Source organism: Epinephelus lanceolatus, chromosome 18, assembly GCF_041903045.1.
Source record: "Epinephelus lanceolatus isolate andai-2023 chromosome 18, ASM4190304v1, whole genome shotgun sequence".
NCBI classification, from domain to species: Eukaryota; Metazoa; Chordata; class Actinopteri; order Perciformes; family Serranidae; genus Epinephelus; species Epinephelus lanceolatus.
The window spans coordinates 36,755,142-36,768,141 of NC_135751.1; the positions used below are offsets into that span (position 1 = coordinate 36,755,142).

The 13,000-nt window shown below is 42.0% G+C and overlaps 1 protein-coding gene across 2 annotated transcripts; it reads right to left on the bottom strand.

Moving 5' to 3' along the window:
• Positions 1–589: 589 nt before the first annotated feature.
• ap5z1 (adaptor related protein complex 5 subunit zeta 1) lies at positions 590–11,637 on the bottom strand. Of its 2 annotated transcripts, XM_033644620.2 has the most exons (18): positions 11,438–11,637; positions 9,863–10,000; positions 9,211–9,391; positions 8,698–8,848; positions 8,471–8,583; positions 8,160–8,334; positions 7,927–7,980; positions 3,913–4,053; positions 3,732–3,769; positions 3,196–3,358; positions 2,876–3,054; positions 2,630–2,772; positions 2,392–2,510; positions 1,861–1,988; positions 1,675–1,772; positions 1,449–1,581; positions 1,041–1,255; positions 590–958 (listed from the first exon to the last, which is right to left on the bottom strand). In XM_033644620.2, exons 1-18 carry the CDS (start codon positions 11,476–11,478, stop codon positions 685–687), a joined length of 2,484 nt encoding a protein of 827 aa, XP_033500511.1. In that variant the 5' UTR covers positions 11,479–11,637; the 3' UTR covers positions 590–684. The 2 variants fall into 2 exon arrangements, with proteins under 2 accessions (XP_033500511.1, XP_033500512.1); XM_033644621.2 differs by lacking the exon at positions 7,927–7,980.
• Positions 11,638–13,000: the final 1,363 nt, after the last annotated feature.

Sequence of the window (13,000 nt, forward strand, 5' to 3'; positions counted from 1 at the left end):
CTGAAAAATAGGAGGGAATGTTTACGTGTCAGTGAGGACACACAGACAGGAGACAGGACACGTAGAGCACGCCCCCTGGAGGCAAAGTACAAGCTGATATGAGCTGTAGTTCTTCCTGCCTCCGTCTACGTCACTGTGACGTCAAATGATGGTGCTGGATCCAAGAAAAACACATGCTGCAGCTGCAAGCTCAACATTCTCTGTCAATACAGCACGCACTGAGAAATCTGTTGCTTCAATCGACTACATTTACCATCAACACTAATTGGACAGCCACATAAAAGATGGTGGATTTCCCCTTTAACACACAGGCATATTATATTTCTTTTTTTACTTTTACAGTTTGAATTTTTATACTTCAAACACTGTGTGATCACATTTGCAGGTTCCCCCTAACCTCTAGAAGTTCAACTGTTTCTGTTGTAACAGAAAAACAGAGCACTTACTCAGGAAGTGAGCTTTTTTTTTTTTTTAAATCAAATGATCTATTTTCTAAAATTGTATTTTCACTGTATTAAAGAAGAGACACTATATTACACCGAGAGACGTCTGTGTGTTTTGTTTAGATTCCAAAAAATGCTTCATAATGTCAAGTTTCAATCACATTTATTTAGAAAAATAAGGTGCAAAAATCACAAGATTTATTGAGATGCTCGTTTCATGAGAGAATCTCTAAGTGCGAATTCAAAATGATGATGTGTGGTGTGGAAGTCTGTGTGTGAGGTTGGTGAGCACCCGCAGTCGCAGGGGCATGGCCACGTTGATGTCTCTGTGCCACTGGGGTGTGGTGACATGTGGAGGTGGGGTCAGGACGCTCTGCGCCACACCAGGGGCTTTCAGCAGCGACCACAGCTCCTCGCCTCGCGTTACTATGGCAACAAGGTCCTCTTCATCAGAGCACCAGGCAACTGGAGCACCTCTAGTTACCGTCCTTAGCTTGGAGAGGAACAGAGACACCCTGAAACAGGAATAAACACAGAATTACATCACAGTATACATGCCAAAAAAGAAATTAATTTATATACGTGTATGGCCGTCACCTGGGTATGAGGTCATGTGATCGTGACGCCAGCTTAGCCAGAGAGCTCATCAGAGTGGTGACAGCTCTGGGAGCAGGGCAAGCCGCTCCAGGTGGTGGGGCAGATGAGGTGATCTCAAACAGCACCGCCTCCAGCGCTTCAAAACAGGAAGTGATGAGCCTCACGGAGCACCGAGAGTCACATGACACAGAGAGGTACTCTCCCAGCACCCACACCTGAAAGCCAAACAAGAGCAGTGTTATCTTGGTGTCAGGTGTTGGCACAGTTTCGTGTCTGGCGTGATATTTTACCATATTTCAGTACACGGGAAAGGACGCTGAGATTCAACTAAAGCCTGAGATTTGTACAAGATCCAAAATACACAGAGAGGAGAAAGAATCATCCCAAAATCTCACACAGTTTCATTACCACGTGTGTGTAGATTTCTTCCTTGCTGTAGACATTGGCCGTGGCTCCAGCGAACTCCAGCATCTCATGAGACTGGTCCACTACCAGAGACGGGTGGAGCTTGCACAACCTCAGCAGGTGGCAGCTGAACACCCTGCAGAGACAGAGAGAGGATGGAGCATGTGATGAGGTCAGGGTGAAGACATACAGCAGACTTTAGTTCCACTGTGTGTGTGTTTGGGTTTACCTGTGTATCTCTTTATGGTATTTCGGGATGTTGAGGAGGAGGCTGCTTCTCTCCAGTATCACCAGGATCAAGTGGGCTAAAAGCTTCTCATCAGCGACCTACAAAACAAGCCCACACATTATGTCATTGATATAAACTGACAGTTGTAGGTGTGATGAATTTGTAAAGTACTTTTAATCTCTTCACCGTGATCACTGTGTTGAAAAAAATGTGCAACAGCACAGGGACAATCTGGGCACACTGAACAACTCTCGGCCAATCAGCTGTCTCAGCCAGCAGCTCGTGGAGCATGCTGAGTCGGTCGATTGTGTCACCTGCAGAGGAAGAAAGAAAAGTGAGTCAATTAGCTATGTTTCAAAATAACTAAATGTACCTGCCGCTTAGTAATTAATACACAAACAATCATTTGGGGGGTGAAGTATTCTTTCAAGGGTAGTGTTCTGTATTTTAGGAAAAACACTTATTTGCTTTCTTGCCAATAGTTAGATGAGAAGATAGATAACACTTGTGTCTGTACAATAAAACACCAGCAATTGGTTAGCCTAGCTTAGCATAAACAGGGGTAAACAGCTAGCCTAGCTCAGTCTAAGGGGAACAAGCTCTGCCAATCAGCACCATAAAAGATCATTTATTACCATCTTGTACCAGGAAAGCAAAATGTAAGACTAATATTTTAATACATTTAATACATACATATAACTGTGCGACTGTGATTACCTGAGCCTGCTTCTCCTCGAAGCAGGAAGAGGAAAAGCCCTCGGAAAGATGGGTTTCGAAATGCATCAAGTGACAGGAGGGCACGGCTGCCAGCCTCAGAGATGGGCAAACAAGTGGACCTGCAGCACACACATACACACGTACATACACACACCCCGTATGATGATGGAAAAAAAAAAATGAACATAGTCAAATCAGTCTTGTAAACAGTTTTGCTCTGGCTCATGTGTTTGCGCACCTGACTTGTAAAACCAGCGTGGCAGACAGACAGGGCAGGTCCAGCAGAGTGTGAAGAAGCTCCACTGCAGTTCCAGCTGTCACCAGAGAGGGCAGCAGATCCAAGAAATCATCCACCACTGCTGGGCTGTCCCACGCTAAGAACTACAGAGACAGACAGACAGCACAAAGCTCACTCAGTACAATGTGTCCTCCTCAGTAGCCTTCAGTAGGCACATGTATGGTACACATTAGTCTGTATTTTCACCTTCAGCAGGTTTGGGAAGGAGCGTGTGTACTGTGGGACTCGGAGCTGCAGGCTCTCGAGGTTCAGTCGAAGGAAGCGTAGCAGCTCATGTGCCAGGAAGTGGTCGTTAAACAGCTCGGCAGGGAATCGGCCAAACACGAGCTTCCACACTCCCTCGCAATCCACTGCAGCCATCTCGCCTAGATAGGTTCAAATACACGTTTCAAATGCTTTCAGTGAAGAAAGTTACTGAACTGTCAGTGTGTAAGAACCTATACGCATCAATCCATATTTATGCTTTTGTACATGTGTGATTCAGAGACAGAGAAGTGTACACACACCATGGTTGAGGTAGAACTGAGCTATGGGCAGCAGGACTCGGGCGAACGACAGGTCTGAGCTGAGCCGACCGAAGAGCGCCTTGATGCACGGGAATGTTCGGAAGACCAGCGAGGCATCCTCCTCACACACACTGTCCAGGATACACACTGCCTCCACCAGACACTGAGAGAGGAAACAGGACCACAATAAAATCCGGTTAGAGAGTTGCTCGGATTATAAGAAAAATGTGAGCACTGTGTTTCTTTTTTTTTTTTTTTTTTTTATCCTCCTCCAAAAAGTCTCATCTGTTTATTCTAGTTTTACTGAATGTTTCTAGTCAGCCATTTCCATAGTGGCTTTTTACTCTCAGATAAGTGACATGAATTTCAGCCGTTACATGTGTAGGTGTTCACTAAATTAGTACAATATTCCTCCCAATCAAAGTGCTCTTTACACACTACACAATGTTACACTACTGACTGTTATTATTGCAGGAAAAATGGATAGGACTATGAGGATCTGTAAGATACTGTTAATATATGATACACGGGCTCACCGCTTTCTGCAGGTCTGTGTCTGTCCTTTTTAGTGCCTCTGAGACAAAGAGAAGAACACATATCACAAAAAACATAACATTTATTTAGTTCAAATTCTGGATTTACAACTACATGACTTGCTTCTCTCTCACACACACTGCACAGTTTAACACACACACACACACACACACGCTGACTCACTGCGATCGCTCTGTTCGATGAGGCGCTGGCAGTACTGGAAAGCCTTCTCTCTCAGGCGCTCCTTTGGAGGGAGCAATCGGCTGGAGGAGGAAGTGGCCGAAACCATGGAAACCACTGATCCGTCCACCTCCGACCGGTCATCTGCAACATGGGAGGGCACGAAGGAGAGGTCGAAATGTTCTCAAAGCAGTGATGATTTATTATAAACAAATTCCACATGAAGTATTCTCAGACTGCCAAATCTGAACAGAAAACGGGTTAGAATGTTTTGGAAAGGTTTTAGTTTCTGGAGATCATGACCAGTGCTGTGGTTTACAGAAAAAAGACACTTCAATCAAGACGAACTTCTTATTTTAGCCTCCGGAATCAACAAAGAATGTGCAAGTTAGTGATATAAACAGAAACTTAAATTGATGTAGTCATAGAAAACTAGAAAACTCAAAACCAAGTAACTGATGGAAACAACAGTTTTTGAAACTGGTCCAGCGTTGAGTGAGAGGACTGCAGCTGGCAGCTGCCTGACAAGGAGCAACCACTCACAGCATGTTCGCTCTATCAATGTACAGTACAGGCCAAAAGTTTGGACACACCTTCTCATTCAATGCGTTTTCTTTATTTTCATGACTATTTACATTGTAGATTCTCACTGAAGGCATCAAAACTATGAATGAACACATGTGGAGTTATGTACTTAACAAAAAAAGGTGAAATAACTGAAAACATGTTTTATATTCTAGTTTCTTCAAAATAGCCACCCTTTGCTCTGATTACTGCTTTGCACACTCTTGGCATTCTCTCCATGAGCTTCAAGAGGTAGTCACCTGAAATGGTTTCCACTTCACAGGTGTGCCTTATCAGGGTTAATTAGTGGAATTTCTTGCTTTATCAATGGGGTTGGGACCATCAGTTGTGTTGTGCAGAAGTCAGGTTAATACACAGCCGACAGCCCTATTGGACAACTGTTAAAATTCATATTATGGCAAGAACCAATCAGCTAACTAAAGAAAAATGAGTGGCCATCATTACTTTAAGAAATGAAGGTCAGTCAGTCCGGAAAATTGCAAAAACTTTAAATGTGTCCCCAAGTGGAGTCGCAAAAACCATCAAGCGCTACCACGAAACTGGCACACATGAGGACCGACCCAGGAAAGGAAGACCAAGAGTCACCTCTGCTTCTGAGGATAAGCTCATCCGAGTCACCAGCCTCAGAAATCGCAAGTTAACAGCAGCTCAGATCAGAGACCAGATGAATGCCACACAGAGTTCTAGCAGCAGACCCATCTCTAGAACAACTGTTAAGAGGAGACTGCGCGAATCAGGCCTTCATGGTCAAATAGCTGCTAGGAAACCACTGCTAAGGAGAGGCAACAAGCAGAAGAGATTTGTTTGGGCCAAGAAACACAAGGAATGGACGTTAGACCAGTGAAAATCTGTGCTTTGGTCTGATGAGTCCAAATTTGAGATCTTTGGTTCCAACCACCGTGTCTTTGTGAGACGCAGAAAAGGTGAACGGATGGATTCCACATGCCTGGTTCCCACTGTGAAGCATGGAGGAGGAGGTGTGATGGTGTGGGGGTGTTTTGCTGGTGACACTGTTGGGGATTTATTCAAAATTGAAGGCACACTGAACCAGCATGGCTACCACAGCATCCTGCAGCGACATGCCATCCCATCCGGTTTGCGTTTAGTTGGACGATCATTTATTTTTCAACAGGACAATGACCCCAAACACACCTCCAGGCTGTGTAAGGGCTATTTGACCAAGAAGGAGAGTGATGGAGTGCTGCGGCAGATGACCTGGCCTCCACAGTCACCGGACCTGAGCCCAATCGAGATGGTTTGGGGTGAGCTGGACCGCAGAGTGAAGGCAAAGGGGCCAACAAGTGCTAAACACCTCTGGGAACTCCTTCAAGACTGTTGGAAAACCATTTCAGGTGACTACCTCTTGAAGCTCATGGAGAGAATGCCAAGAGTGTGCAAAGCAGTAATCAGAGCAAAGGGTGGCTATTTTGAAGAAACTAGAATATAAAACATGCTTTCAGTTATTTCACCTTTTTTTGTTAAGTACATAACTCCACATGTGTTCATTCATAGTTTTGATGCCTTCAGTGAGAATCTACAATGTAAATAGTCATGAAAATAAAGAAAACGCATTGAATGAGAAGGTGTGTCCAAACTTTTGGCCTGTACTGTACATCCACTAAAAGTGTTTGTTTTAGCCACAGATTAGTATTCTAAGTGTCTGGCAACACGATGGAAAGGATCCCTTCAGAGATAGACCTTCTTGTGAAAGAGTAAAATCCTTTTTGTTTAACCAGAAACAGCCTTGAAATCTCTATCCCCAAACCCACCAGACTGCATTTAAATAAACAGTAATTTTATCAGCATAAATCACACTTAATTTAAAGTGGACAGAAACAAAATAAAACTCACAAAAGCCATCCTAGTTTGTCTTTCCGCTGTTCCAACAATCACCAACTCTGGTTAGGGTTGAAACAAAGCCGTAATTCATCCAGTTAGATGTGAAAATATGCTGCCTCTATACGCGCTAAAATGTCTGTTTTTTAAATGGAGTCTGGTGTGTTTGGTGATGATTTTGGGGCTGTGTCTGGTTAAACAAAAAGGATCTATTCTTTCACAAAAAGGTCTATCTCTGTAGGGATCCTTGCCATAATGTTGTCAGACAGAATAACAATCTGAGCCTGTCAGTGGCAAAACTAACACTGTTAGTGGACATAAACGGTGTGAACAGGCAATGAGTGGTTAAATCGCAGCCTGTTTCGCAGTTGCCGGCTGCAGCCCTCTCACTCAATACCAATTGTACTGATTTCGTCACTTAGACACAAAAACTGAATACTGAAGTTAACCTTCAGAGCTTTACTTAAACTTGGAGTTGAGGTTTAGTTAAGAGATTATTATAAAGGTTTAGAGACACTTAGGTTAATTTTCCACACAATCACATCCCTTTAGAAAGATTAAAAACTGACGGTTGGGTATGTAACGTAGCACAGGAATTAGCCTTAAGGTGTTTTGTTAGATCGTGCAGAATTAACATAAATTAGATATTTATATGGATCAATGTACTTTGACAGAGTAAGGCATGAACAACAACTCACAGAAGTGTCAAGTGCAAACAATAAAACACATAAAAGAATCTGGCTTGCTCCTCGTACACGTCAAATATGTGTTTAGTACAGTAATATTAATGTCTGAATATCTGAACGTGGTCAAAGTCAGAGCAGCTTATTAGTCATTCATCACAGTGACTCATTCAACATTACAACCTCGTGAGGAGATTAAAGGCAGTGGTGAAAGAAATTTTCAGATCCTTTACTTAAGTGCGACCACCAATATCACACCGAAAACACTCCGCAAGCAAAAGTCCTGCATTCAAAACCTTACTTAAGTTAATACATCTGATGTTTTCGGATTAATATTCCTGCTGTATTAATGTGTATGTCGGATTTTACAGCTGTAATTGTTTCTCAAAAGTCAACTTTTTATGGTGTACGAAAAACAGCCCGGTTTATAGCTTTGTGACGATGCATCATCCAGCTGATCCTCAAGGGTTTTTAAAGAGTTTATTTAGCTTAAGAAGGAGGAGAATTTTCTCAACACATAAAAGAACACCTCACCAAATCAACACATCTGAATAACTGTAATCTGTAAAGTAACTAAGGCTGTCAGACAAAATGTTGTGGAGTAAAAAACAAAATATTTGTAAAGTACGACTACCTCAAATCTAAACTAATGTACAATACTTGAGTAATTGTACTTAGTTACATTCCACCACTGATTAAGGGAAGGGTTAAAGATGCACACACCAGTAAAAAAGTAGTTAAGAAGTCACAGATCAGGTTTGTGGTGAGATAGTTTGTTAGATGAAGTGTAAGTCATGATCATATCAAGCGTTGTGAGTTAACCTGTGCCGCCCCGAAGTTAAACAGAACAGAAACGTAAGAGTTTACAGCTTCTTGGATGCACGTGCATGCAGGGAAGGTCCACATGTCTTACCATTAGAAAAGGAGTGGGAGTGGGAGAGGGAGAGGCTGTGCTGCAGCCTCTGTGCTGGAGATGATGAAAACACAGAGCAGGACATCTGAGATTGATGATATGAACAAACCACAGCCACCAAGGTTGATACTTAGAGGCTGATGTTCCTTGTATGTACACAGTAGCTATGACATGAAGCGATGAGCATGGGGAGACAAAACATTGTGGTTTTTTATTGGTGGAAAAGGTCGTACCGGTGTCAGCTGTGCTGTTGCTGTTGGAAACAGAGTGGTAGGTGAGGAGCCAATGGCGAAGCATGGAAAAGGAGTAGACGTTCATCCACTGGTCCTCGGTGAAACCCTGGCCCACACACAGCACGGTGAAGAAATCACTTGACACTGTTCCATCCAGCTCTGCAATCGGCACCGGCTGATAGAGAACAGAAACACAAAAATACACAATAAAGAAGAAGAAGAAAAGGAGAACAGAAAGGAATGTCTACATCTTCTCCACTTTTTGTACTAGTGAGAGAGTTGAAGGCTCAATATGAAAGTGGATTACTGACCTGACGTGACCTCTGCCCTGTGAAGAATCCTCCTGAGGAAGTGCCGCCTCCCTGAGTGATGCTGGCATAACGCAACCAATCCACAAGCTTTTTACTCAGCAAGGTCACATGATCTGTCAGTCAGAGGCAGAGAAGGACAAAGGATTTTGTGACGGTGGAATCACTTGATCATTGATTAGATGTCTATAGCTTGGCTTTAAATTTACTTTTCCCACTCCATACGTTACCTTCGGTGAGGCACTTGGGGCTGTGTGTGAGAATGGTGTTGAGGATCGGCAGGGTGTGTGTGAGCAAGTGAGGTGGCCCCTCTGATTGTCGGCTTTCCAGACTGCGAAGGAGCTGAGCGCACAGAGACGACAGGTCAGCCCTGGATCCAGCCTGTTGGGGTGAAAGTTTACAAAAGACAGGGTTAAGGCACCTGAAAACAAAACAAGCTCCTCTGTGTCTTACTAAGTCACTGGGTGCTGAATCCATGAATAGTGTGTGTGTCTATGTATTTTCACTGCCACCAAACTCTTTTTTTAAATTCTACACCTAAACACACACAAAAACAAACTATGGTATGTTTTACTCACATCAGTTATAGAAAGAAATCTTTTGTTGATTGATAATTTTCACAAACCATGACGTCTGATTAGACACTAGTAATTTAAGAGGCAACAGACATCCTCTTAAAATCTCATTTACGTGTCAAAATAAATATGACTGAAGCCAAATAAGATATATGTGTCACTTCACACCTGTGAGAGCAGCAGCGCAGCAGCATGGCTGTTCAGCTGACTGATGTTCTCCTGGCTGTAGTTCACATCCTGGCCAGAGGTGGGGAGCGTCTCTCTGAGCACAGCTGAGCCCAGCACCTGAAACTGCTCAGCAGGCGATGAGAGGAGCAATTGAAGCCTCTTCTGAAGCTCTGGGGGCAACCTTTGATGACAACAGAGGAGACATATGGCAGGAAATTCTGTCAAGTCAAGACAGTTTTATTTATATATATCCAATATCACAAAGGGCATCTGTACAGCATAAGAAACCCCCTGTCCTTTGACCTGCCTGAGACAAAAACTTAAACAGGGAAAAAATGGAAGAAACCTCAGGAGGAGCAGCTGAGGAGGGATCCCTCTCCCACTTGATGGACAGACATGCAATGTGTGTATAAAGTAAAAGCTCACAGTCTGGAGCAGAAATGGAGGAAGATTGATGACTGTGTTTGCCATCTAAGAGGGCATGTGAGATCACAACAGGCAGTAAATGGGTGTTTAGAGGAACGAGATGAAGAGGGGGTGAAGAAAAAAGGCGTTGGACAATGATGGAGCAAATTGAATGTGATGAGAGCAGAAAGGTGACTGGACAGAGGGTCGTGAAGGGTGTATGAGAGGTGCAGGCTGGCGCTCTTACGTCCTGATGTATTTGTTGGCAGAGAGGATGAGGTGCAGCCTCTGGAGGGAGTCGACAGCCTCATGGCCGAGCTCCTTCCCCTGGAGCAGCTTGACTAACCTGCCGTAAAACTTCTGCAGCTCAGAATCCTGAATCTCCCTGGAAATAACACACAGAGGTGCAGGTTTTGTCTCTGGAAAGTTCTTCAAGACAAGAGTATCAACTGACACAATATTTATAAAATCTATATTTCAACAGAATCAACGTCAAAATTCGACTGCCTGTCCATAAATCCCTGAACAGTTTAGGTCCAAGTTGTCGGATCTCCTGCCTTCTATGAATCTCGCAGACCACTCAGGTCGGTTGGCTCTAGTTTACTGGTTGTTCCCAGAGTAACATCCAAACATGATAAAGCTGCTTTAGATTGTATGCCACTAAAATGTGGAACAAATTGCCAGAAGAGCCGAGACTTGAGACAATGCGACTAGGGATGCACAATAATATCGGCATGTCATCACTATCGGCCGATATGCTTTTTCTTATTTTGCACAATGAATAAATATTACATACAATGAAAAGCATTTTACTTAATATCTCCATCTGCTGGAGGGCTGTCACGATAAGAGTATGCATGTATAATACGATGTTAATTCCACCACAGAAGAGACTTGATGAGGACTAAAATTAGGTGGGGAAAAAAGTGGATATATTAATACCAGTATTGGTTGTCGGTCAAATGAGTTGATATAAATCGGCCTGTGTCTCCTATAAAGCACTTTGGGCTGCCTTTGGGTATGTTACATGCGATATAAATGTAATGTGCTTTTGTGTGTTTGTTTGTGGCTGTGTGCTTTGGTTTATGTTGTGCTTTTGTGTAGTACACTTTCAATGTTTTAGATTATATGGTTATATCATTCTGTTATTGTTCTTATGTCTTGTTGTTTTTGCTTATGTGCCCTGCTGTGTGCTTTTGTGTATGGTTATATGCTTGCTCTGTATTTATGTGACCTCCTATGGACACGTCATCAATCTACTTTTATCTGTGAATGTTATTTTGTATTTTTACACATATACCACCAACCTGCCAGGGACTGCAGATAAAAATTAGCCTGTATGGCTACATCTGGGCACATTTACGTGACTTAAGTGATCATGTAAATTAATGTGCACTGTCCCTTTATAAAAGAAATTTACATATAATTGTGCTTTTGCCTTGATCATTAATAAATCCTTTAAATCATTTACCTGCAAAACTTAATACATGTCTAGTGTTGCGAGCTACAGCCTCATAAAATCAACTGTTTCAAACTGAACACTTCTAAGACAATTTAAAGGGTCACATTAACTTAAATAACGTCAATTCTGTTACATTAATTAAAACACAGCAGGCGTGATAATAAAAAATAGTTGTTTGCCGTCCTACCGTTAATATACAGCCTTAAAATTCACGCTACATGTACGTAAACATTAAGTTTTCGACAGGCTAGCTAGCTTTAGCCTAGTTAGCTTAGCAGCGGAAATGCTAACACTGTGCGGAAACTAGCTAAAGAAGAAGAGCTTAAAATGGCGGACAAAGTTCTTCTGATGTTTCCTTACCTCGCTTGTTTAATTAAACTCTCTGAACCGTGAGAATACATTTTGAAAGATAGTCGGACATTCCTCCTCTCCGCTGTTTCTGTGTGCAGCGGAAGGTAAACAGTGCGGCCGCTAATCGGGTCCTGACTGGAATCACATGACCGCCACTTTAGTTCCGCCTTCACTGCCGGGCTGTGATGGAGCTTCTTCTTCTTCTTCTTCTTCTTCTTCTTCTTCTTCTTCTTCTTCTTCTTCTTCTGACACATCATTCACAAAATCTAGGCTATTTGAAGAGAGGAAGTCAGATGTTGCAACTGACCCAACTGTGGGGACTGTTGCAACCTTATTTTATACAGTCTATGGTTGCAACATGTTAAAAATACATCACATTTTATTACATAACTTTTGCTTTTGCTTTCCTGTCAGTCAGCACTGTATGCTGAGAATATGCATCGTTGTTCAATAATATGACTGAGAACAAACAGAATAAAATTTCTAATTTAAGATGAATTATTTTGTGTATGACAAACAATAATGGCTAATATATAATAATAATGGATCATTACAATGATAAGGTTACATTAATACACAATAATAACACATTTTATTTATGGGCACCCTTGAAGACACTCAAGGTCACCTTACAGGCAAAGATAGAGAAAATAACAGCAGATTAAAGGAGACAATGAGATGAGGAATAAAGTAACATGAAAAAATAAATCATGACAACAAATAAATATTCAGCAAAATGAGTTTTCAGTGAATAAAATTCAGCGTAAATGGTGGATGTGTTTATAGTTACGTAACTCACAATGACTTGTGTGTTTGCATTTTAACATAATCTTATTTAATCTTTTTATAATGGCATCAGTATGCCAGTGTAGCAGACAGCAGCTGACAATTTTATTTGTTCAGGTGAAGTATAGTTTAATGTAATCAAAATGACCTGTGCATGTTGGAAAATACTGTCAGTCTGTTTGCTATGTGTGCTTAGCTATCAGCCATGACTGAATCATGTGACACACTGACCTGGACACATGTTAACTATAGTCGCATAAAAGTCAACCAAGTGATGTTTCAAACTAAGGTTTGATCATTTCATGCAAAATGTGACGGTAGTATGACAAAAATACAGCTCCTGAAAAAATCCTTTAATACCTCCAAAATATTTTTGTCACAGTAAATGCAGCAGCAGATGTTGAATGTGTCCTCTCTCTTGGGGTTGAAGGTGTAACTGAACATGTGCAGTATGAGTGTCATCACTCCAGCATGTTTCTGATTAGAGGAGTGGGAGCTGTTGCAGCCGTCTCCAGCCTTCCCTAAAACCATATTTGTCTAATCATATCCAGTGAAAATGAATGTATCATAAGAAAAGCATGTTTTTGGTTTGCTTTTTTCCTTTTTTGATGGAGGACCCACTACAGTGTTATGTCACTTTAAGGCTTTACGTTAGTTAGCCTGCTTCAAATGTCTGTTTCAAATTATTTATTTACTTTACTTTTACTTTTTTAATCCCAGATAGATAGATAGCTAGATAGATAGATAGATAGATGAGCTTCTCATACACGAATGATAACTATCCAA

Bases quoted from the DNA above. Each gene is read 5' to 3' on its own strand.
- ap5z1 (XM_033644620.2), bottom strand. From the start codon at position 11,478: ATGTATTCTCACGGTTCAGAGAGTTTAATTAAACAAGCGAG. The intron at 8,849-9,210 runs GTGTGAAGTGAC...TCACCCCAACAG, and splicing joins CTGCGCTGCTGCTCTCACAG to GCTGGATCCAGGGCTGACCT. The intron at 1,989-2,391 runs GTAATCACAGTC...CTTCCTCTGCAG, and splicing joins TCGAGGAGAAGCAGGCTCAG to GTGACACAATCGACCGACTC.